This window comes from Plecotus auritus (genome assembly GCF_963455305.1).
Source record: "Plecotus auritus genome assembly, chromosome: 4".
NCBI lineage: Eukaryota > Metazoa > Chordata > Mammalia > Chiroptera > Vespertilionidae > Plecotus > Plecotus auritus.
Genome location: NC_137775.1, coordinates 91,053,872 through 91,075,672, shown reverse-complemented (window position 1 = coordinate 91,075,672; position 21,801 = coordinate 91,053,872). Strand labels below are relative to the sequence as shown.

General features: G+C 45.3%; 2 protein-coding genes across 2 annotated transcripts; one reads left to right on the top strand and one right to left on the bottom strand.

Moving 5' to 3' along the window:
* Positions 1–308: 308 nt before the first annotated feature.
* Positions 309–3,454, bottom strand: YJU2 (YJU2 splicing factor homolog). Its single transcript, XM_080666249.1, has one exon. It carries the CDS (start codon positions 3,391–3,393, stop codon positions 2,416–2,418), a length of 978 nt encoding a protein of 325 aa, XP_080522375.1. The 5' UTR covers positions 3,394–3,454; the 3' UTR covers positions 309–2,415.
* Positions 3,455–18,180: 14,726 nt separating this feature from the next.
* GNMT (glycine N-methyltransferase) lies at positions 18,181–21,744 on the top strand. Its single transcript, XM_080666250.1, has 6 exons — positions 18,181–18,820; positions 19,820–19,947; positions 20,604–20,720; positions 20,933–21,075; positions 21,170–21,291; positions 21,389–21,744. The coding sequence occupies exons 1-6, from the start codon at positions 18,576–18,578 to the stop codon at positions 21,558–21,560; spliced, it is 927 nt and encodes a 308-aa protein (XP_080522376.1). The 5' UTR covers positions 18,181–18,575; the 3' UTR covers positions 21,561–21,744.
* The last annotated feature ends 57 nt before the right edge of the window (positions 21,745–21,801 follow it).

The following is a 21,801-nucleotide window of genomic DNA, read 5'->3' as shown; positions in this document are numbered from 1 at the left end:
AGCTCTACGTCACTTAGTTTGCAAGTGCTAACAAAACCCCTCTTACTTTTTTATATTAGAAAAAGAAGGCACATTTTTCACGACCGAGGCATGAGCCATGTATAATCGGTTTACGGAAGAGCTCTGTGAATTAATCCCGAGGCAGAGCAAGCTGAATCTCTCCTCAACATCCCCCGATGGCCTAGTTTGCTTTATTAAGGAGTTTCACTGTATTAATAATAGTAGCCACTTTCTGTGAGTGCTATGTGGCAAGCACACAGCTCTCTGCATGCTTTACTTAACGCATTTAATAAAGCTGTGATCACAAGGCCATAGATTTTTTTTAAATATTGAAGTAAATTATACATACAGAAAAGTGCACATAAGTGTATACACCTCAGTGAATTTTTATAAACATCACCCAAGTCACCAGCAACCATGAAACATTACCATCACCCCAGAAACATCACCGCCCCCGACACACACACAAACCCCACAAAAAGAACAAGGGTTTTTGTCTATTTTGTTCCCTGTTGTATCCCAGTACTTAGTACAGAGCCTGGCACAGAGGAGATGCTTAATAAATAGCTGTTAAATGAATGAAGTGTAGAAAGGTGAAGTAATGTGCCCATGGTCACACATTTATTAAGTGGCCCAACCGGTGAGCCCAGGTGGGATGGCTTCAGTGTCCTGGGGCACAGCCATTACACCATAGTACCCTGCAGCTACAGCTTCTTCGGACAGCATCCTGCCCTTATATAGCTTTCTTCTAAAAGGTAGACCTGCTGCTCTCTGCTAGTCTGTTTATGTCTTCAGAATTTAATGTTAGGAATGCAAGACCAAGTTAACCTTCAAGTCTTTCTCTCACCAAAGTTTACATTTGTGTATAGCTTAAAGCCAGTTTGATCCTTAAGCTGCCCCCCAGGGCTGGCTTTCTCTCTTTGCAATTTGAGAGGAATCCAGTTTCATTCATTCTTTCTCTAAAATTGCACCCTCCGTCTATTAAGGTTGTACAGGCCAACAGAACTTAAAATTCCATAAATGATTGTGATTGTGGATAAGGAGGTGTTGCTGCAGACTAGAAGCAGGCTGACTCCACCACCAGTTTCGGAAGAGGACAACATCTGTCACTACCCTCTGCCCCCAAATATAAAAGGTTTAGTGCATCCTGATACGCCAAGGTTGCAGATTCAATCCTTGGTCAGGGCACATACAAGATCAACCAATGAATGCATCAACAAATGGGACAAATAGATGGGGGGTTTTTCCTCTCTCCCTTTCTAAAAATAAATTAAAAACAAATAGAAAAACAGATTATTTTGTTAGGAATTACTTACCAAAGTGGTCTTGGCATTTTACTGTCCAACTCATGGAGATGTGATGGCAGGTGCTGTCACCTGTTTCATGAGCAATGCTCAGCCTGTGACCAAGGTTCAAATAGCGGGTCATTTTTATGTAGAAAAACAGCTCAGAGAGCAGACTGGCATATACCTATGAGATATTACTGAGGTTAGCACACCTTAAAACTGCTTTTAACAAAGTGTGAAATAGTCAAAGAGAACCTCTCTTCGTATACATTGATGGAATTCTCAGATGCACAAAGCTTTATAGACTGTAGATACCATTAATCCGTGTACAATCCAATGATATAGGGACCAACTTTACACTCACTTAACAAAACTTTATTAAAGCAGACTCTTATTTGGTATATTAAAAAGTCCAAAAAGGATCCTTGTGATAAATCTGCTAGCAGAGTCCATGGGGTGGATGGCTTCCAGCCCCCACGCCCCGCCCTCCCCCACAGTATCCCAGTGCTCAAGCTGGGTAAGCAGTCAGCAGAAAAGCTTTTTTCAGCAGCTTGGACTGGAGTTTGGAGTCCATCCTCTGAAAAATGAATTTCTACCAGTTGTGAATTAAAAACAGCCAGGATGTCTTACATTTGTAGTTACTGTATATATGTAATTCACTATTCTAGGATTTTAATGTGTCCTCAAATAGGAATTGACTTGAATTATGTCCAATGGCAGCAATAGTCCCAAAATAACGTCTTTGTGTGTGTGTGTTCCTTTTATTGGTTCCAGACAATTTTGTAGTGGGAAGGGATGGAGCCAACAGGGGTGGGTGGGTTCATTCACATGCCCAAAACATGGCTAACATCTCAAGGACTGTCCAAGAGACCATGCATTCCTCCAGAGATGTCACAGTCTTAAACTTGGTACCAGGTGGGAAATAGCACGAGCTTTGGAACTAGAGGTCCGGAAGGGCTGGTGGTTGGGGGAGAGGAGAGAAACCGAGTTCCTCAGCTGAAACCCTGGCTGGTCCCACCGGCCTCCAAGACATTAATTTTTGTACAGTTGTGCTCTGGTTGATGACAAGGCCTCCTGCCCCAAACACCAGCTGGAGTTGGATATATGACCCTTGTCCTGGAAAAGGGCTTCAGTTGCTGCTGCTGCTGTCCTCACTATCCGAATACGCACCCAGCTGGCTTAGAGAGGAGGTGCCAGGCATCCTGGGTGCAGGGTCTGCGGCTTTCCCGTTCTTCACAGTGCCTAGTGTGGGTGCCAGCTGGCCCTGTGGGGTGCTGCGATCCAGGCCTGTTTTCTTCACCACAACGAGGCCTGAGAGCTGGGGCCTGCTGCCAAGGGTGCCCACACTCCGCTCCCAGCTCTCCATCTTCCTCTTCGCCTTCGGGCCTTCGTCCAGGATTGCTGTGGGGTTGGGGTTGGGGTTGGGCAGGAAGGCCGGCTGGGGCGGGGCAGGAGCAGCATCCTCTTCCGAATCGGAGTCCTCCAGCAGTCTTCGTTTCCTGGCTTCTTCCACCAAGGCTGCCGTCTCCCTCTCATCCTCCTCCTGCTCCTGCTTCAGCCGCTCCTCCTCGGACAGGCGGTGCTGCCGCAGCATGGCCTCAAAATCTACGTGGGCCTGCCGCTGATTCAGGTCCTTGAGCTCCTGCAGATTCTCCAGTACCTCCATCTCCAGCTTGGAGTCCTTGGTTCGGTTCTCCAGCACCTTCATAGGATTGTTCAGCTCCTCATCCTCCCGCTCCTTCTGCACTCTCTTCTCCTCCTCCTCCAGGAGCTTCTCGGCCTGGAAGTTTCGCGTGGCTCCGTGCTCCATAGTGTAGTCTGTGTTTTCGGGGTCTGTCTTGAAGGTGATCTCTGCCAGACAGCGCGTGCACTTGATATAGAAACGGAAGATGGGCAGGCCCAGGTAGACCTCGTTCTGCACCGTCTCTTTGCGCGCGTTGAACTTCTTACCCTTGTAGATGTATTCTCCGCACGTCTTACACCTCATATTGAAGGGGGCCATCAACCGCACCACGTACTGCCGATCTTTGGGGAGCTTGAGCTTGGGGATCTTTGACGGGTCAAAGTCGGGGGGATAATACTTGTTTAAAACTTTTCGCTCCGACATTTTCGCCTTCTATTCTTCTCACCAGCACAGGAGAACTGTTTAGGATCGGTGTTCACCGAACTTCCGCTAAGCTTCCGTTGATGTCACTCTTTCTGCCTCTATGATTGGCTGCAGCATTCACATCTTGCCTTTTTCATTGGCTCCAATCCCCGTCTGTCAGGGTCCGAATCCTTCTGTCTATCTTCCCGAGTTGCAACCTCTGTAGCGCAACAAAGGTTCCGGTGGTGGTCTGGATTCGGGGAAGTTACGAGGAGACGCTGCGCTAGTTAAAATTTTGTCGTGATGTGAAGTAGCTGGTTGCGACACTCCCTGTTGTTCATTCTTTTATTCACCAAAGAGAGAGCTCGGTGTTGAGTGCTTACCCCGTGTGCTGGCCTCTGGGAGCCCACACGTTCCATGTCCCATCGCTCACGTGGGCACTGGGGACAGTTCCCACCGGCTACACAGATCGCGACAAAGGAGCACCCAGGACGCCCCGCCCCAAGTGTAGCTTGAGTCCTGGGCCGACTCTAAGACAAGGTTCCACACCTACCTCGCCCAGGCACTCACACTAGCTGCCAAATGTCCCCCACTGCCCTCCTGCGTTTTCCCTTTAAAGAGAACGTCTCACCCCATTCTTTCCCTGGCCGCCTCCCTTCCCATTTTTCCCCCCAAATTATGGTAACATTGGTTTTTAAGATTGTATAAGTTTCACATGTATAACTTGGGTATGTACTACAACTTGATCACCACTGAAAGTCTAGTTTTGATCCATCACCATAAAATTGACCCCCCTTACCCATTTCGCCCACCCCTCACCAACCCCCTTTTCCTCTGGTAACCACCAATCTGTTTTCCATATCTATGAGTTGTTTTTGTTAGTTCTTTTTTAAAATATATATTTCACATATGAGTGAAATCATGTTATTTTTCTTTGTCTGATTTATTTCACTTAACATAATATCCTCAAGAACCATCCATGTAGTCCCAAATGGCAAGATTTAATTCTTTTAACTTTTTTATGGTTGACTAGTATTCCATTGTGTACACATATCACATCTTCTTTATCCATTCATCTGACAATGGACATTTAGGTTGTTTCCATACCTTGGATATTGTAAATAGTGCTGCAGTGAGCACAGAGGTCCACATATCTTTTTAATAAATGTTTTTGTTTTCTTTGAATAAATGCCCAGAAGTGGAATAGCTGCATCATAGAGTAGTTCAAGCTAAAGAGTTGTGGTGTTGTTGTTTTTTAAACATGAAGAATTTTAGTCTTTTCAGCCAATTCCAAATAATAAACATTGCATATGTAAAATATAACCTATTTTTAAAAAATTTATTTGAGAGAGAGAGAGAGAGGAAGGGCAAGAGAGGGAGAGAAACATCGATTTGTTGCTCCACTTATTTATGCATTCATTGGTTGAATCTTGTATGTGCCCTAACCAGGGATCAAACCTGCAACCTTGACGTATTGGGCTGATGCTCTAACCAACTGAATTACCCAGTCAGAGCTTAAAATAACTTTTGTTAAGTCACAATAAATTGATTTATATTTTGTGACATTTTGTCCCATGATACAGGGCCTCAGATTTGGGTTACCTAAAATTCACAGGGACTAACCAAGAAAAAAAAAAAAAAAGACAGCTTCAATATATGTCCATAGTCAGAGGACATGGACAATTTAAAGATAAAGGACTGCAATTATTTGGTACATTTGGTAATAATTAAAGAAGATTAAAAACAATCAGATACAATTTTCAACCTAATGGAATATTAGAGAATAACATCTTCATGTAAAGAGTTGAAACAAACATTTGTTTTGGGGACAGTATCAATTAATAGAAAATTTTCAACTCTGGCCAGTTTCTAAGTGTTCAGAGCGTCGGCCCATGGACCAAAGGGTCATGGGTTTGATTTCTGGGCAAGGGCATGTACCTCCGTTGCAGGTTCCCCAGCCCCAGTAGGGGTGCAGGCAAGAGGCAGCCAGTCACTGTCTCTCTTGCACATTGATGTTGCTCTCTCTCTTTCTCCCTCTCCTCTCTCCCACTCTCTTTCTAGAAATCAATGGAAAAAATATCCTCCAGTGAGGATTTAAAAAAAAAAAAAAAAGACAGAAAACCTGCATAGGCCAATAACAACTGATGAAATAGAAGTTGTAATAAAGAAACTCCCAGCAAACAAAAGCCCAGGTCCAGGCAGCCTCACAGGGAGTTTTACCAGACATTCAAAGAAGAACTAACACCTACACTCCTCAAACTATTTCAGAAAATCCAAGAGGAAGGAACAATTCAAACTCTTTACATGAGGTCAGCATTATCCTCATTCCAAAACCAAATAAAGACACTACAAAGAAAGAGAATTACAGGCCTATATCCCTGATGAACATAGATGCTAAAATCCTCAACAAAATATTAGCAAATCGCATCAAGCAATATATTAAAAAGATCATACACCATGAACAAGTGGGATTATTCCAGGGATGAAAGGCTGATACAATATTCGCAAATCAATAAACATGATACATCACATAAACAAATTGAAAGACAAAATCACATGATCATATCAATAGACACAGAAAAAGCATTCGACAAAATCCAACACCCATTTTTGATAAAAACTGTCAGCAAAGTGGGAATAGAGGAGCATATGTCAACATGATAAAGGCCATATATGACAAACCTATAGCCAACATCATACTCAATGGGCAAACACTGAAAGCATTTCCCCTAAGAACAGGAACAAGACAGGGATGTCCACTTTCACCACTCTTATTCAACACTAGAGGCCTGGCACACGAAATTCATGTGTGGGTACGGTCCGCAGCCGGCCCCGCCCCCACCGCCACCCACCACCGGTTCCCCATTCGCCATAGGGTGATTGGTGCCTGACAGCAGAAAAGAGACCGAGAGGTTGGTTCCCACCCACTTGCCAGCCTGCCCCTGCCGCAGGTGGTCATCATGTGATCAGAGCCTGCCAGCCGGGGAAAGGACCAAGAGGTGGTCAGTGCACTCATAGTGACTGGTTTAGTGGTCATTCTGCTGTTAGGGTCAATTTGCATATTACCCTTTTATTGTATAGGATAGTACTGAAAGTCCTAGCCACAGCAATCAGACAAGAAGAATAAATAAAAGGCATCCAAATTGGAAAGGAGGAAGTAAAATTCTCATTATTCACAGATGACATTCTATTGTACATAGAAAACCCTGAAGACTCCACAAAAAAAACTACTAGATTTAATAAACGAATTTGGCAATGTAGCAGGATACAAAATCAACACCCAAGAATCATTGGCCTTTTTATACACCAATAATGAATTCTCAGAAAGAGAAACTAAACAAACAATCTCATTTACCCTAGCAACAAAAAAATTAAGATACTTAGGAATAAACTTAACCCAGGAGGCAAAAGACCTGTACTCAGAAAACTAAGGGACATTGAAAAAAAGAGATAGAAGATATAAATAAGTGGAACAATATATAGTGTTCATGGATTGGTAAAATCAACATCATTAAAATGTCCATACTATCCAAGGCAATCTACAGATTCAATGCAATCTCTATTAAAATACAAACAGCATATTTCACAGAGCTAGAACAAATACTCCAAAAATTTATATGGAATAAAAAAAGACCCAAGCCCAAGCCAGTTTGGCTCAGTGGATAGAGCATCGGCCTGCAGACTGAAGGGTCCTAGGTTCGATTCCTGTCAAGGGCACGTACCTCAGTTGCAGGCTCTTCCTCAGCCCGGGCCCTGGTCCGGGCACATGCAGGAGGCAACCAATTGATGTGTTCTCACATTGATGTTTCTCTCTGTCTTTCCCTCTCTCTTCCACTCTCTCTAAAAATCAATGGAAAAATCTCCTAGGTGAGGATTTTAAAAAATAAAATAAAATAAAGACCTTGAATAGGTGCAGCATTTTGAGAAAGAAAAACAAAGTTGGAGAAATCACAATACCAGATTTCAAGTTAGACTACAAAGCCACCGTAATCAAAACAGCCTGCTACTGGCGCAAGAACAAACGTATAGATCAATGGAACAGAAAGAGAACCCAGAAATTGACCCAAGCCATTATGCTCCATTAATATTTGACAAAAGAGGCAAGAGCATACAATCGAGTCAAGAGAGTCTCTTCAATAAATGGTGTTGCCTATAGAAATTATATAATGATCTGACTATAATAGAAATGTAGAAGAGTCCTAATTAATTGGTATAATTTCACAAGCCAACATGGTACTCCTTGGAGAGTCAAAGATATTCTGCTTATAAGTCTAAACTAGAGGGCTTTTCCTTTATATTTGCTTCTAATTCTTTTAGTGCTTTGAATTGGTTATTTTACTAGAAATGCAATGAAGTATTGCTTATTCCACTGAAGTGACTTGAAATGACCTCTTGCGCTTTGGGTGCAGGTTGATGCTGAAAAGACACAAAATAAAACGAGACACAGAGTTTGACACACCAGTGTCTGCATTATAGGCTACTAGATATTAAACTGCAGGAAGTTACGTAGACGTCCTCCGGTCAGCTGCTGTACCCCTGTGCCTTACAGGTCCTTTGTAGACTTGCCTTAATGATTTGTACAAAAGACTGGGAGGAGGGGGAGCTGCCAAGTCCGGGTGAACCTATGCAAATGCAAAGGCTCTGAGGCACAACGCAAAGCAAGCGTGAGTTCAGTCTGTCAGAGCCCGGTTCTGCACTGTGAGCAGTTTGCATAATTACCCAGTTCCTGTCATCTTTCAGACTTTATAATCTGCTCTAGATGCTTGGTTTGAACCCCTAGGTTGTGAAATGTATTGGTTTCCTGCCATCATTACTGTAAAATCTTCTTGTTCATGAACAATGGATTTCTCCTTTAATTTTCTTTTTAATTGTTGAAGGTTATCTTTGGGTGTAAGATCTATCTTACCAGAAAAGGAGACTTTGTAATGTTAAAAAAAAATAAAATAAAATAAAGTCCTCATTCAATAGAAGCTAAAAAAAAAATGGTGCTGGTAAAATTGGACAGATACATGCAAAAAATGAAACTAGACCACCAACTTACACCATACACAAGAATAAACTCAAAATGGATAAAAGACTTAAATGTAAGTCGTGAAACTGTAAAAATCCTAGAAGAAACCATAGGCACCAAAATCTCAGACATCACTCGTAGCAATATGTTTACAGATACATCTCCTAGGGCAGTGGTCAGCAAACTGCGGCTCGCGAGCCACATGCGGCTCTTTGGCCCCTTGAGTGTGGCTCTTCCACAAAATACCATGTGCGGGCGCACACATGCAGTGTGATTGAAACTTCGTGGCCCATGTGCAGAAGTCGGTTTTCGGCCTGGGCCGAGTCTATTTTGAATAAGTGGTGTTAGAAGAAGTGGGGGTGTCGGTCGGTCGGTCGGATGGTCCGGCCACGGGAGACGCCGCGCAGCGGGCCGCGGATACGCAGCGTGCACGGTGGGAGGGGGGGAGGAGGGAGCCAGTCAGTCAGCAGTGTCATTGTGCAGTGGTTAGTGCTAGTCACGTCCGCAAATAGCGCGGGTGACAAAAGTACCTACTCGAAGCATAAAGTTGCCTGTATTTTTCCAACCAGTTGCAAATCCTACAGGTATTTTTGTCATCAATTTAAGAATTGTAATTATTTTGTGTTGGTAGCTTTATTATTATAAAATGAAACTTTTTTTAGGTGCCCTGTTTGACATGGCTACAAAGAAGAAGCAAAGAAAAACGGAAGACAAAAACCGTGAATTTAAAGTTGAATGGACCGAGACTTTCGCGTTTATTCAAAACTTAAATGGCCTTCCGACCTGTCTTATTTGTCAGGAAAAATTGGCACATAACAAGAAATCAAATTTGGAGAGACACTTTACAACTAAACACATGTCATTTAGTACTAAATATCCTGTCAGTGATGCAAGGAAGAAAGCAGTTGAGGAACTTCAGAAGAGTCAAGAAAATTAAATTCTGTATTTAATTACTGGATACAATCTTCCAACAATGTTAATATTGCAAGTTTTGTGGTTAGTCCAGAGATTGCTAAGAGAGGAAAACCACATACAGACAGTGAATACATAAAAAGTTGTTTTATCAATGCATCCGAAGAGCTATTTCGGGATTTTAAGAACAAAGCAGATATTCTAAAAAAAATTAAAGAGTTACCATTGTCTGCTAAAACAGTGAAAGATAGAACAGTCAAAATGTCTTCGAATATAACCGACCAGCAAGTTGAAGATCTTAAATTGGTTTCAGCTTTATCAATAGCAGTTGACGAGTCTTGTGACATAAATGATACAGCGCAAGTTTCACTTTTTGTGCGATTTATTTCATCTACAGGTCCTAAAGAAGAACTTTTAGGATTATTGCCAAAGGTCAAACACATGGATAGGATATAGCAAATGCTGTAATTGAGTGCATTGAAAAACATCATATTCCACTCGATAAAATTGTCTCAATTTCAACAGACAGGGCGAAAAGTATGACCGGCGTAAGAAATGGATTTGTTGCTATTTTGAAAGAAAAAATTAATCACAAGATACTTACCATTGCATCATTCATCAAGAAGCGCTTTGTGGCCCTAACCGGTTTGGCTCAGCGGATAGAGTGTTGGCCTGCGGACTGAAGGGTCCCAGGTTCGATTCCAGTCAAGGGCATGTACCTTGGTTGCAGGCACATCCCTAGTAGGAGGTGTGCAGGAGGCAGCTGAATCGATGTTTCTCTCTCATCGATGTTTCTAATTCTTTATACCTCTCCTTCCCTCTCTGTAAAAAATCAATAAAATATATTTTTTAAAAAAGAAGCGCTTTGTGCGCAGACATTTCCAGAAGAAATTTGCAAAGTTATGGAATTGGTGATTAACATTATCAACTCCATATAGCTAAAGCTCTTAATCATCGCCAATTTAAAGAATTTTTAGTTGAAATGGAGAGTGAGTACCCAGATCTTCTGCTGCATAACAAGGTACGTTGGTTATCAAGAGGAAACGTTTTGAAATGTTTCGCTTCCTTATTAACAGAAATTAAAGCATTTCTCCTTGAGAAGGGTGTTCACTATCCAGAACTAACAAATGATCAGTGGATCCAAAAATTTTATTTCAATGTAGACATTACGTCTCATCTAAATCAGCTAAATCGTAAACTACAGGGAAAAGGAAACACAATTTTTTCGATGTTAGAAGTTATTTCATTCGAAAACAAATTATCTCTTTTTGCTCAAGATTTTGAAAGAGAAACTTTGATTTACTTTCCAAGCTTGTTGAAACATCGCCAAGAAAATAATTCTGATATTGACATTTGCTATTTCAAAACAACACTTTTAAATATGAGGGAAGCTTTTCTCAACAGGTTTCAGGAATTCAGAAACAGCAAAGCGACGTTAGCCTTTGTTAAAAAACCTCTTAATGCTACTGTAACAGAATTAAATTTTTCTCCGTTTAATATTGACATTGGCAACTTTGAAATGCAATTGCTGGATTTAAAAAACAAAGAATTGTGGAGCTCGAAATTTGAACGTCTTTGTGCTGATATAGAAATATTGGAGAAAAACAAATGTGAACTTAGTTCACAGCACAAGTGGTCTGCTTTGAAAGATCTGGAGAAGGAAGATATGTTGATTTTTAACACCTGGAATAGTATTCCTGACTCATATAATCAACTGAAAAAACTAGCGTTTGCTGTTCTTTCCTTATTCAGGTCTACATATTTATGCGAACAATCATTTTCAACCATGAACCATATCAAGAGTAAATTGAGAAGTCGTCTTATTGATGAGAACCTGGAATCGTGCCTAAAATTAAAAACAACAACATACAAAACTGACTTACCCAAACTTTCCAAGGAGATGCAAGGCCATTGTTCACATTAGTGTTTGTCAGTCATTGTCATGATTTAATTTTATGGATATTGTAAGGTAAATTGTAAGGAATTTAATTTTATCAATAAATAATATCATTATTAAGTATGATATCAAGTTTTATTCAACGTACCTATAGTTTAACTAAGACTTAAAACTTTAAGTAAAGTTTATTAAGTTAATTTTAGGGAACGTTGTGGAGTGAAAGAAGATGTAGTATCGAGGATTGAGAAAGGTATGTTGAGATGGTGTGGATATATAGAGAGGATTAACGAAAGGAGATAGACGAAACAAGTATACAAGATGAGTGTGGATGGGAGAGTTGGAAGGGGTCGACCTCAGCAAACGTACCTCAATCAGATTGAGGACGTTTTTAGCAAAGGCCAGCTTAGGAGTACCCTAATTAAGTTAATCACAATGTACCTACCTATATAGTTTAAGTTTTAAAAATTTGGCTCTCAAAAGAAATTTCAATCATTGTACTGTTGATATTTGGCTCTGTTGACTAATGAGTTTGCCGACCACTGTCCTAGGGCAAAGGAAACTAAGGAGAAAATAAACAAATGGGACTACATCAAAATAAAAAGCTTCTGTGCACAGTAAAAGAAACCATCAGCAAAACGAAAAGATAGCCCACTGTGTGGGAGAACATATTTGTCAATGATACATCTGATAAAGGGTTAATATCCAAAATATATAAGGAACTCCTACAACTTAACAAAAGTAAGACAAACAATGCAATTAAAAAATGGGCAAAGGACCTAGACACCTCCAAAGAGGACATACAGAAGTCACTAAATGTTCAAAGTCACTAATCATCCAAGAGATGCAAATCAAAATGACAATGAGGTACCATCTCACACCTGTCAGAATGGCTACCATCAACAAATCAACAAATGACAAATGCTGGCGAGGATATGGAGAAAAGGGAACCCTAGTACACTGCTGGAGGGAATGCAGACTGGTGCAATCATTATTAAGAACAGTACAGAGTTTCCTTAAAAAACTAAATATGGAACTGCCATTTGACCCAGTGATCCCACTTATAGGAATATACCCTAAGAAACCAGAAACACCAATCAGAAAGAAGGTATGCACCCCTATGTTTATAGCAGCACAATTTTCAATAGCTAAGATCTAAAAACAGCCCAAGTGCCCATCAGTAGATGAGTAGATAAGAAAGCTGTGGTACACTTACACCATGGAATACTATGCAGCAGTTAAAAAAAAAGAATCTCTTACTCTTTGAGACAGCATGGAGGGACCTGGAGAGTATCATGCTAAGTAAAATAAATCAGAGAAAGACAAGTATCACATGATCACACTCATATGTGGAATCTAAGTAACAAAATAAACAGATAAGCAGAATGGATCCAGAGACATGGAAGCATGGAACAAAGTGTGAAATCTCAGAGGGAAGGTGAAGGAGGGTGGGTGGGTGGGAGGTAATCAACCAAGGACCTTGTATGCATATATGCATAACCCATGGACACAGACAATAGGGTGATGAAGGCCTGGGGTAAGGAAGGAGGTGTGGGGGCTGGAGGGGGTCAATGGGGGGAAAAGGGGACATATGTAATACTTTAAACAATAAAGTATTATTTTAAAAAAAGAAAAATTTCATTTGGAAAATGATCTATGTCTACATATATATATAAAAGCCAAGTGACTGGAACGACCAGGATGACAGGAATGACCGGTCGCTATGAGGCGCACTGCGGCCGGTCAACCAACCGGCCTAATCAGGGGCAGAGCCAGCCGGCCAACCTCCCATGGCCCCTCCCCTCGGCTGGCCGGCCCCCATCAGCCCGATTGGGGCAGGCCAGCTGGACCCTACCCATTCATGAATTTGTGCACCAAGCCTCATCCACATGTTCATCTCTTGAAAAATTGTGAGAGCACTTTATTTTATTTTTGTTAAAATATTGATGTTTAAGCCAAAACCGGTTTGGCTCAGTGGATAGAGCGTCAGCCTGCGGACTGAAGGGTCCCGGGTTTGATTCCGGTCAAGGGCATGTACCTTGGTTGCGGGCACATCCCCAGTGGGTGGTGTGCAGGAGGCAGCTGATCGATGTTTCTCTCTCATCGATGTTTCTAGCTCTCTATCCCTCTCCATTCCTCTCTGTAAAATATCAATAAAATATATATATTTTTTAAAAATTGATGTTTAAGATTTTTTAGAAATATACATTTTTATTTAAATAAAAACCTAATACTTAAATAAAATTCCTTATCAGTATGGAGAAAATGGCCTTTAGCCTAAAGGCTGCAACCAATCACAAAAATGCTATCCAAACATTCAGAGGTGTGAATTACACCTAAAATTCAAACAACTTTTTTTACATACATATATATATGTATGTATGTATATGTATATATATGTATATATATATATATTTTTTAATTTCAGAGATGAAGGGAGAGGGAGAGAGAGATAGGAACATCAATGATGAGAGAGAATCATTGATCAGCTGCTTCCTGCATACCCCACACTGGGGATCAAGCCCACAACTCAGGCATGTGCCCTGACCAGGAATTGAACCATGACCTCCTGGTTCATAGGTCAACACTTAACCACTGAACCATGCCGGCTGGGCCAAACAACTTTATTTTAAAACAGGAAAGGGAAAAAACAAATAGTTTCTGGAAAAGAAAAAAATTTTTTCTGGGTACAGTATGGGTAATCATGTTACACCAAATCAAAAACAAGACACTTAAATAGTTGTTCTACGTAATTTTTTTCCTTTTTGTTTCAAGGTAATTTTATTAAAGAGCTTCAGAGTCTGATCTTTGAATGGCAATTTCTAAATGAAAGGATGGGCAAAGATGTCTACATTTACAAGTCAATGCTCTTCTCCAAGTCTTCACTATCCTATCTAATAAAAGAGTAATATGCAAATTAACCCTCACTCTGCTACACCCACAAGCCATGCCCACCAGCCAATCAGAGCGAATATTCAAATAAACCCAACCAAGATGGCTACGGCCACAGAGAGCAGGAGGGAGGCTTGGGTTTCCCTGGCAATGGAGGAAGCCAAGCTTTCTGCCTGCCCTTGCCGGCCTAGGCCTCCACTCAAGGCTACAAAGTTTCAATGATAGAAGATAAATATAGCCCAACAGAAATGGTGGCAGCCACAGAGCTGGAAAGAGCAGGAGGCTAGGGTTGCCCCCCGGTGATGGAGGAAGCCAAGCTTTCCGCACACCCTGGCCGGCCCAGGCCTCCGCTTAAGGCTACAAAGTTTCAATTATAGAAGATACATAAATCCCAATAGAAATGGCTGCCGCCACAGAGCAAGCAGAAGGCTTGGCTCTGCTCCAGGCTACAAAGTTTCAATTGTAGAAGATAAATAAACCCCAGATACCAGGGCCTCCGCTTGGGTCGTCAGGGGGCGTGGCTGGCCTGCAAACCACCATAGGCCCCTCACCCAGGCTGCCCCACGCCCCAAGGGAACCCCCACCCTGATCCAAGACACCCTTCAGGGCAAACCAGCTGGCCCCCACCCGTGCACCAGGCCTCTATCCTATCTAATAAAAGAGTAATATGCAGATTGACCATCACTCCAACACACAAGATGGATGCCCCCATGTGGTCAAAGATCCTGCCCCCATGTGGACACAAGATGGCCACCACAAGATGGCCAGCAAGGGAGGGCAGTTGGGAGGGACCAGGCCTTAAAGGGAGGGCAGTTGTGGGAGATCAGGCCAGCAGGGGAGGGCAGTTGGGAGGGACCAGGCCTTAAAGGGAGGGCAGTTGTGGGAGATCAGGCCTGCAAGGGAGGGCAGTTGGGGGCAATCAAGCCTGCAGGGAAAGGCAGTTAGGAGGGACCCAGGCCTGCAGGGGAGAGCAGTTAGGGGTGACCAGGCTGGCAGAGGAGGGCAGTTAGGGGTGACCAGGCTGGCAGGGGAGCAGTTAGGCATCAATCAGGCTGGCAGGGGAGTGTTTAGGGGGTGATCAGGCTGGCAGGCAGAAGCGGTTAGGAGCAATCAGGAAGGTATGCAGGCAAGCAGTTGGGAGCCAGCAGTCCTGGATTGTGAGGCCCAGTGGGATCGGGCCTAAACAGGCAGTCGGACATCCCTCGAGGGGTCCCAGATTGGAGAGGGTGCAGGCTGGGCTGAGGGACACACACACCCCCGTGCACAAATTTCGTGCACCGGGCCTCTAGTTATATATAAAAATGTTAGGAGAAAAAAGTATTCAAAATCACAGTAGTATTTGTCCTTAAGTGTTTCGAACCGAAGAGTCTGGTAAATCTATGGACATGATTATCCTGGTCTTTCAAAGCTGGCATTCCCCAACAGCATGTGGAGCCCTGAGGAAAGCCCAGGCTAACTGCAGACCCATGCAGAGAGGGGTCAGCAGCAAAAGTAAATGGAAAAGAAAGCGATAGTAAGGGGGAAAACAAACTGTCCTAGGCCACATAACTTCTCAAATATTTTATATCCAGTCAATCCATTTAAAAATAATGACAAAAATATTATTTTCCTACCATTCTGGTTGTTATTCTAATTGAACATCATTCTTCATTTGTCCTCAAATTTCTTAAGTGCATTTTAGAAATTACCTATTTTATGCAAAAGTAGGTAATCTATTAAGTCTATTTTTCCCTAAAATTGTATTTCTTATGGCCAAATTAAGTTAACAGATATCACTCCCAGCTCATCAATTTATAGCCAAACAATTTATTCCTTTCCTCCTGATTTGGAGTAGAATAGTATCAAGTTTATTTTAAGTAAAGAATGCATCTTCCTTTTAAAAAAAAGAACAGTTGCCCTAATCGGTTTGGCTCAGTGGATAGAGCGTCAGCCTGCGGACTCAAGGGTCCCAGGTTCGATTCCGGTCAAGGGCATGTACCTTGGTTGTGGGCACATCCCCAGTAGGGAGTGTGCAAGAGGCAGCTGATCAATGTTTCTCTCTCATCGATGTTTCTAACTCTCTATCCCTCTCCCTTCCTTTCTGTAAAAAATTAATAAAAATATATTTTTTTAAAAAAAGAACAGTTAAAAACAACAACAAAACAAAAAAAACAGAATGTATTTTCCTACCCAAGGAAGGAACTAATTTCCTTGGAAAGGCCTCATACTTAGAAATTAATAAATAACGAGATAAAGATAAAACGAGATAAGGGGATAAAGAAATAATTTAAATAAATAAATATAAAGCCGAAACCGGTTTGGCTCAGTGGATAGAGCGTCAGCCTGCGGACTGAAAGGTCCCAGGTTCGATTCCGGTCAAGGGCATGTACCTTGGTTGCGGGCACATCCCCAGTGGGGGGTGTGCAGGAGGCAGCTGATCGATGTTTCTCTCTCATCGATGTTTCTAACTCTCTATCCCTCTCCCTTCCTCTCTGTAAAAAATCAATAAAATATATTAAAAATAAATAAATAAAAAATAAATATAAAAATCCACCCCATAGAGAGGTAGTTATATACACAGATTGCTGCCCACATCTGAGAGGACAATTCTTTTTTTTTTTAATATATTTTATTGATATTTCACAGAGAGGAAGGGAGAGGGATAGAGAGCTAGAAACATCGATGAGAGAGAAACATCGATCAGCTGCGTTTTGCACACCTCCCACTGGGGATGTGCCCGCAACCAAGGTACATGCCCTTGACCGGAATCGAACCCGGGACCTTTCAGTCCGCAGGCCGACGCTCTTTCCACTGAGCCAAGCCGGTTTCGGCGACAATTCTTTTAACCTGAGTTTTTTCTCCAAGTCTAGGAGTGATGGAGTAGATTTCCCCTGGAACATTCTGACAAAAGAAAACTGGGTTTAATTGCAACTCCCCAGTACAGTGCCTTTGCAAGCTTGTTGCCAAAGACCTGCCTATAGGGTCAGCATAAGCACAAGGCTCCATTACTTGGGCATAGACAGGCCCATTCGAGGCAGTCTGTGAACTAAAGTGAAGAAGGATTACATGGGTCCTGGCCTGGTAACTCAGTGGGTTAGAGCATCGTCCTAGGTTGGAACGCATACAAGAATCAACAAATGAATGTATAAATAAGTGGAACAACAAATGGATGTTTACCTCTCTCACTATCTCGCTCTCAAATCAATTTTTAAAAAATGATTACATGATCTTTGGGGTTCCTCCAGCTCCCAGATTCTATAGACAATAAAGGGTGAGGGGCCCTAGCTGGTTTGGCTCAGTGGATAGAGTGTTGGCCCATGGACTGAAGGGTCCCTGGCTCGATTCAGGCCAAGGGCACATACCTTGGTTGTAGGCTTGATCCCCAGCCTTGGTTGGGGCACGTGTGGGAGGCAACTAATTGATATGTCTCTCTCACATGGATGTTTCTCTCTCCGTGTCTCTCCCCTCCCTCCCACTCCTCTAAAAATCAATGGGAAAATAGCCTTGGGTGCGGATTCCTAACAACAACAAGGAGGAGAGGAGGAGAGGCTCCCTTGTTCGGAAGTCTACATGTCTATCTCACTCTCCTGCGGCCAGTGGAGCAGACCAGTGGGAAGGCTGTTCTTGCAGTCTTGGGCTGCGCTGGGTGGCATCCTCTCACTGAATCCATCTCAGTCCAGGTCTTGTCCTAGGTTAAGACCTGCTTTGGGAGGAAGGGTGGTTCCAATAATTACAGGCTGTTGCTGTTCCTTGTGATTAAGCCCCCAAGACCAATTTATGAAGTGACAATGAGCAAGATATGGCGAGAGTACAGGCACTCTCACCCTGACCCTGACTTCCCACCCCGTGGGCATCGCCGCGGAAAGCAGGTGGTTTTTAGAAGCTTGCGGACTGCTAAGGACCACACTCCTTAAGCGGCTCAGGGAAACGCTTGCTGCATCACCTACAGGACAGGGGAGCACCTTCCTTCAGGTGGGTGGACTGATGCCTTGATTCAGAACTGCTCCTGGACTTGGTGGGCCAGACCAGCATTCTCCGCAGAGACTCCCCATTCCTTCCTTTGCCGGCTGACCAGGCCTCCGTCAGCGGCCACTCCTTCTTTAGATATGCTAATGCCTTCATTCACAAAGGATGGTCCAGTCCTGGGCGCTGAGCTCTGTGTGGACCCGCCTGAAGCTCAGAGGACCAGCTTGGGCACCGGCTGGCGCTGAAGAAAAGTCTTTCCTTTCTTTCCGGTTTGGGGTGGGGGTGAAGTGGGCACTCTCACTGCTCCCCCCTCTCCTGACCCTCCCGGTCCTCCTGCCAGCTGGGCACGGGGCCAGGAGAGTCCTTTCCCGCCCAGAGGGATTGCCCAGAGGCCTGGATCCCCAGGCGGGACAGAAGGGTGCGCCCAGGATTTTGAGGGAGGGCCCTCGCCGCGGGTGCTGGGCCGGGACCCAGCAGGGGCGTGTCCCCACGCTCACCTGCCATTGGGCAGGTGGGACCGCCGGGCCTCCCGCACAGGCCGGACTATAAATGCGGGGCCGGTTGCCGCAGAGCCAGGTGCGTCGCAGGATGGTGGACAGCGTGTACCGGACCCGCTCCCTGGGGGTGGCGGCGGAAGGGCTCCCGGACCAGTACGCAGATGGAGAGGCGGCGCGCGTGTGGCAGCTCTACATCGGGGACACCCGCAGCCGCACGGCCGAGTACAAGGCCTGGCTGCTCGGGCTGCTGCGCCAGCACGGCTGCCAGCGGGTGCTCGACGTGGCCTGCGGCACCGGGTGAGCCTGGCGGGGACGGGGTCCGGGGAAACGGGGCGCCGCACTGCAGGACCTGGCCTGGCACTCAGGGGCAGCTTCCGCCGCCTGCGCCGGGAACCGCGTCTGTCCCGCCGGCCAACAGGCAGGCCCAGAGCACGGGCGAGGCCGGCGGGGTGAGGGCGCCAAGACCAGACCGAGAGTGAGGGTGGGCACAGCTGGTGGGGAAGGCGGCTCGCCCCGGCAGCGCCAGGGCTGGGCTTTGGGCCAGAGCGATCGGATCCTGCTCCCGTGTTATTCCTCGGGTGATGGCAATTGTTGACAATTAACATTTGCTCAGCATTTGTCTGTGCCAAGAGCTGTGCCAGGAGCTTTTGAAACATGTTTTGAAAATCCTCACAAAACCCGAGGAGGTAAGTACGCAGTGCAATCCCATTTACAGCTATGGAAATTCGGCCTCGGAGAGGGAAAGATCCCCCATCTGGCGGAGAGGAGAACAGACAGGTCGCGAGAGTCTGGCCTGTGCTCTACACGACTTGCATGCAACCTTGCCCCGGCTCTCAGATGGGGCACCTCCTTTTTTATTTGTTTTTTCAACCCTCCCCCTCGAGGATACATTGATTTTTAGAGAGTGGAAGAGAGAGGGGGAGAGAAATATCGATGTGTGAGAAACACATTGATTGGTTGCCTCCTGCACAGCGGGGGGCTGGGAGGAGCCTGCAATCCAGGTACTTGCCCTTGACCAGAATCGAAGGCCAAGGCTCTACCCTCTGAGCAAACCCAGCTAGGGTGGATTGCTATGAGTCTTAATGCACATTTGTAGAATATCTGACTCTGAATAGGTGCTAAACACCAAAACACAATGTTGCTGCCTGGTGATAAGAAATAGATTTGCCAGGTCATTTGAGGTTAGCAGAGAGGGCCTAGGGAGAGGAAGTGGAGGAATGGAGTGCGAGGGGCCTCCTCGCCTTCCCCAGGCCCCCTGATTGCCCCTCTCTGCCTCTCATCCCCCGTCCTACCCAGGGTGGACTCCATCATGCTAGTGGAAGAGGGCTTCATCGTGACCAGTGTGGACGCCAGTGACAAGATGCTGAAATATGCACTTAAAGAGCGCTGGAACCGGCGCCATGAGCCCGCCTTCGACAAGTGGGGTATGCGATGCGGTCCAGTCAGGCTCCCAGCCCAACCACCAAGGACACTGCTCTCTCTGCCCTGGGCTCCTGGGTGGGGTGTTTGTTTTCCTAAAGGACACAGCAAAATTACTGTCATTTCCCTTAAAAGGGAGGCTTAGGTGCCAGAATGCGATATCAGGTATGAGGAGCTGTTTTAATTATATTATATTTTATATATATATATATATATATAATGGATTTCAGAGAGGGGGAGGGAGAGGGAAAGATTGAAACATCAATGATGAGAATCATTGATCGGCTACCTCCTGCACACCCCCTACTGGGGATCGAATTCGCAACCCAGGCCTGTGCCCTGACAGGGAATCGAACCGCGACATCCTGGTTCACAGCTGGATACTCAATCACTGAACCACACCAGCCGGGCTTAATTATAATGTTTTTCCCTCCCCCAAATAAAAGCCCATAAGCACAGAGTCCTCCTTTTGAACCATGGCTTCCTTCTCTGTTGACCCCTCTTCCCCTTCACCCTCCATGTCCATAATGATCCCCTCCCTCTAACTGGATGTGGAGTCCCTGTGTGTCTCTTGAGGGGAAACTGAGGCAGAGCTGCACTTGGTGGAGATGGGTACTGGTGGTACCAGGGTGCCCGCCTGATCTCCTCTTCCGGCCCCCAGTCATTGAGGAAGCCAACTGGATGACTCTGGACAAAGATGTGCCCCAGCCACCAGAGGGCGGCTTCGATGCTGTCATCTGCCTTGGAAACAGTTTTGCTCACTTGCCAGACTGCAAAGGTGAGAGAGGGTGTGGCCTTGGCATGGCCCTTGCTTTGAGCTATACCCCCTTCCCACAGAGCCCTGGGCACCTGCTCTCCCGCCAGAGCAGACTATGCTTTTTGCCCCTCTCTGCCTTGGCACTGGCATCCTTGGGTAGTAGAAGGATGGAGGGGAGACTGGTGTCGGGGGCCTTAAGTAGACACAGCCTCTCGCTCCTGCTGGGAGCTCAGGGGACCAGAGTGAGCACCGTCTGGCACTGAAGAACATTGCGAACATGGTGCGGCCAGGGGGCTTGCTGGTCATCGATCATCGTAACTACGACCACATCCTCAGCACAGGCTGTGCACCCCCAGGAAAGAACATCTACTATAAGGTGGGCCCCTGAGGGAGGGCCCAGAGTGGGAGGTGTGATCCTGGGGTCCAGGCCCCACAGCGGTTGCAGAGACTAACGCAGCCACCACTTACAGAGTGACTTGACCAAGGACATCACGACCTCAGTGCTGACAGTGAACAACAAGGCCCACATGGTGACCCTGGACTACACGGTGCAGGTGCCGGGGGCTGGCCAGGATGGTTCTCTTGGCTTGAGGTATACACTTAGCTAGGTGGGGGATGAGTTGGGGGGGGGGGGGCGGGGGCCGTGCTGAGGCCACCAGTCCTCACGGTTGGTCGCATCTCTGTTGCAGTAAGTTTCGGCTCTCCTACTACCCTCACTGTCTAACGTCCTTCACCGAGTTGCTCCGAGCAGCCTTTGGGGGCAAGTGCCAGCACAGCATCCTGGGTGACTTCAAGCCTTACAAGCCAGGCCAGGCCTACATTCCCTGCTATTTCATCCATGTGCTCAAGAGGACGGACTGAGCCTGGCCTCAGCTCCCACAACCCTCTGCCCGGGCCTTGCCAGGCTCTGTCTGGGGAGCCCCACACCAGCAGGTCCACATGCAGATCCTGGCAGTGTGCGGAGGGGCCAACTGCAGCTGGGGTGCAGGGATCTGGGTTCAGCCTAATGTGAGGGTGAACAATACAGTCTGTGCCTTTTTCAGTTCTTGCATGTCTTGTGTTTATGTCAGAAGGATCAGGCTCCTGTGGAGCCCACCCTGCC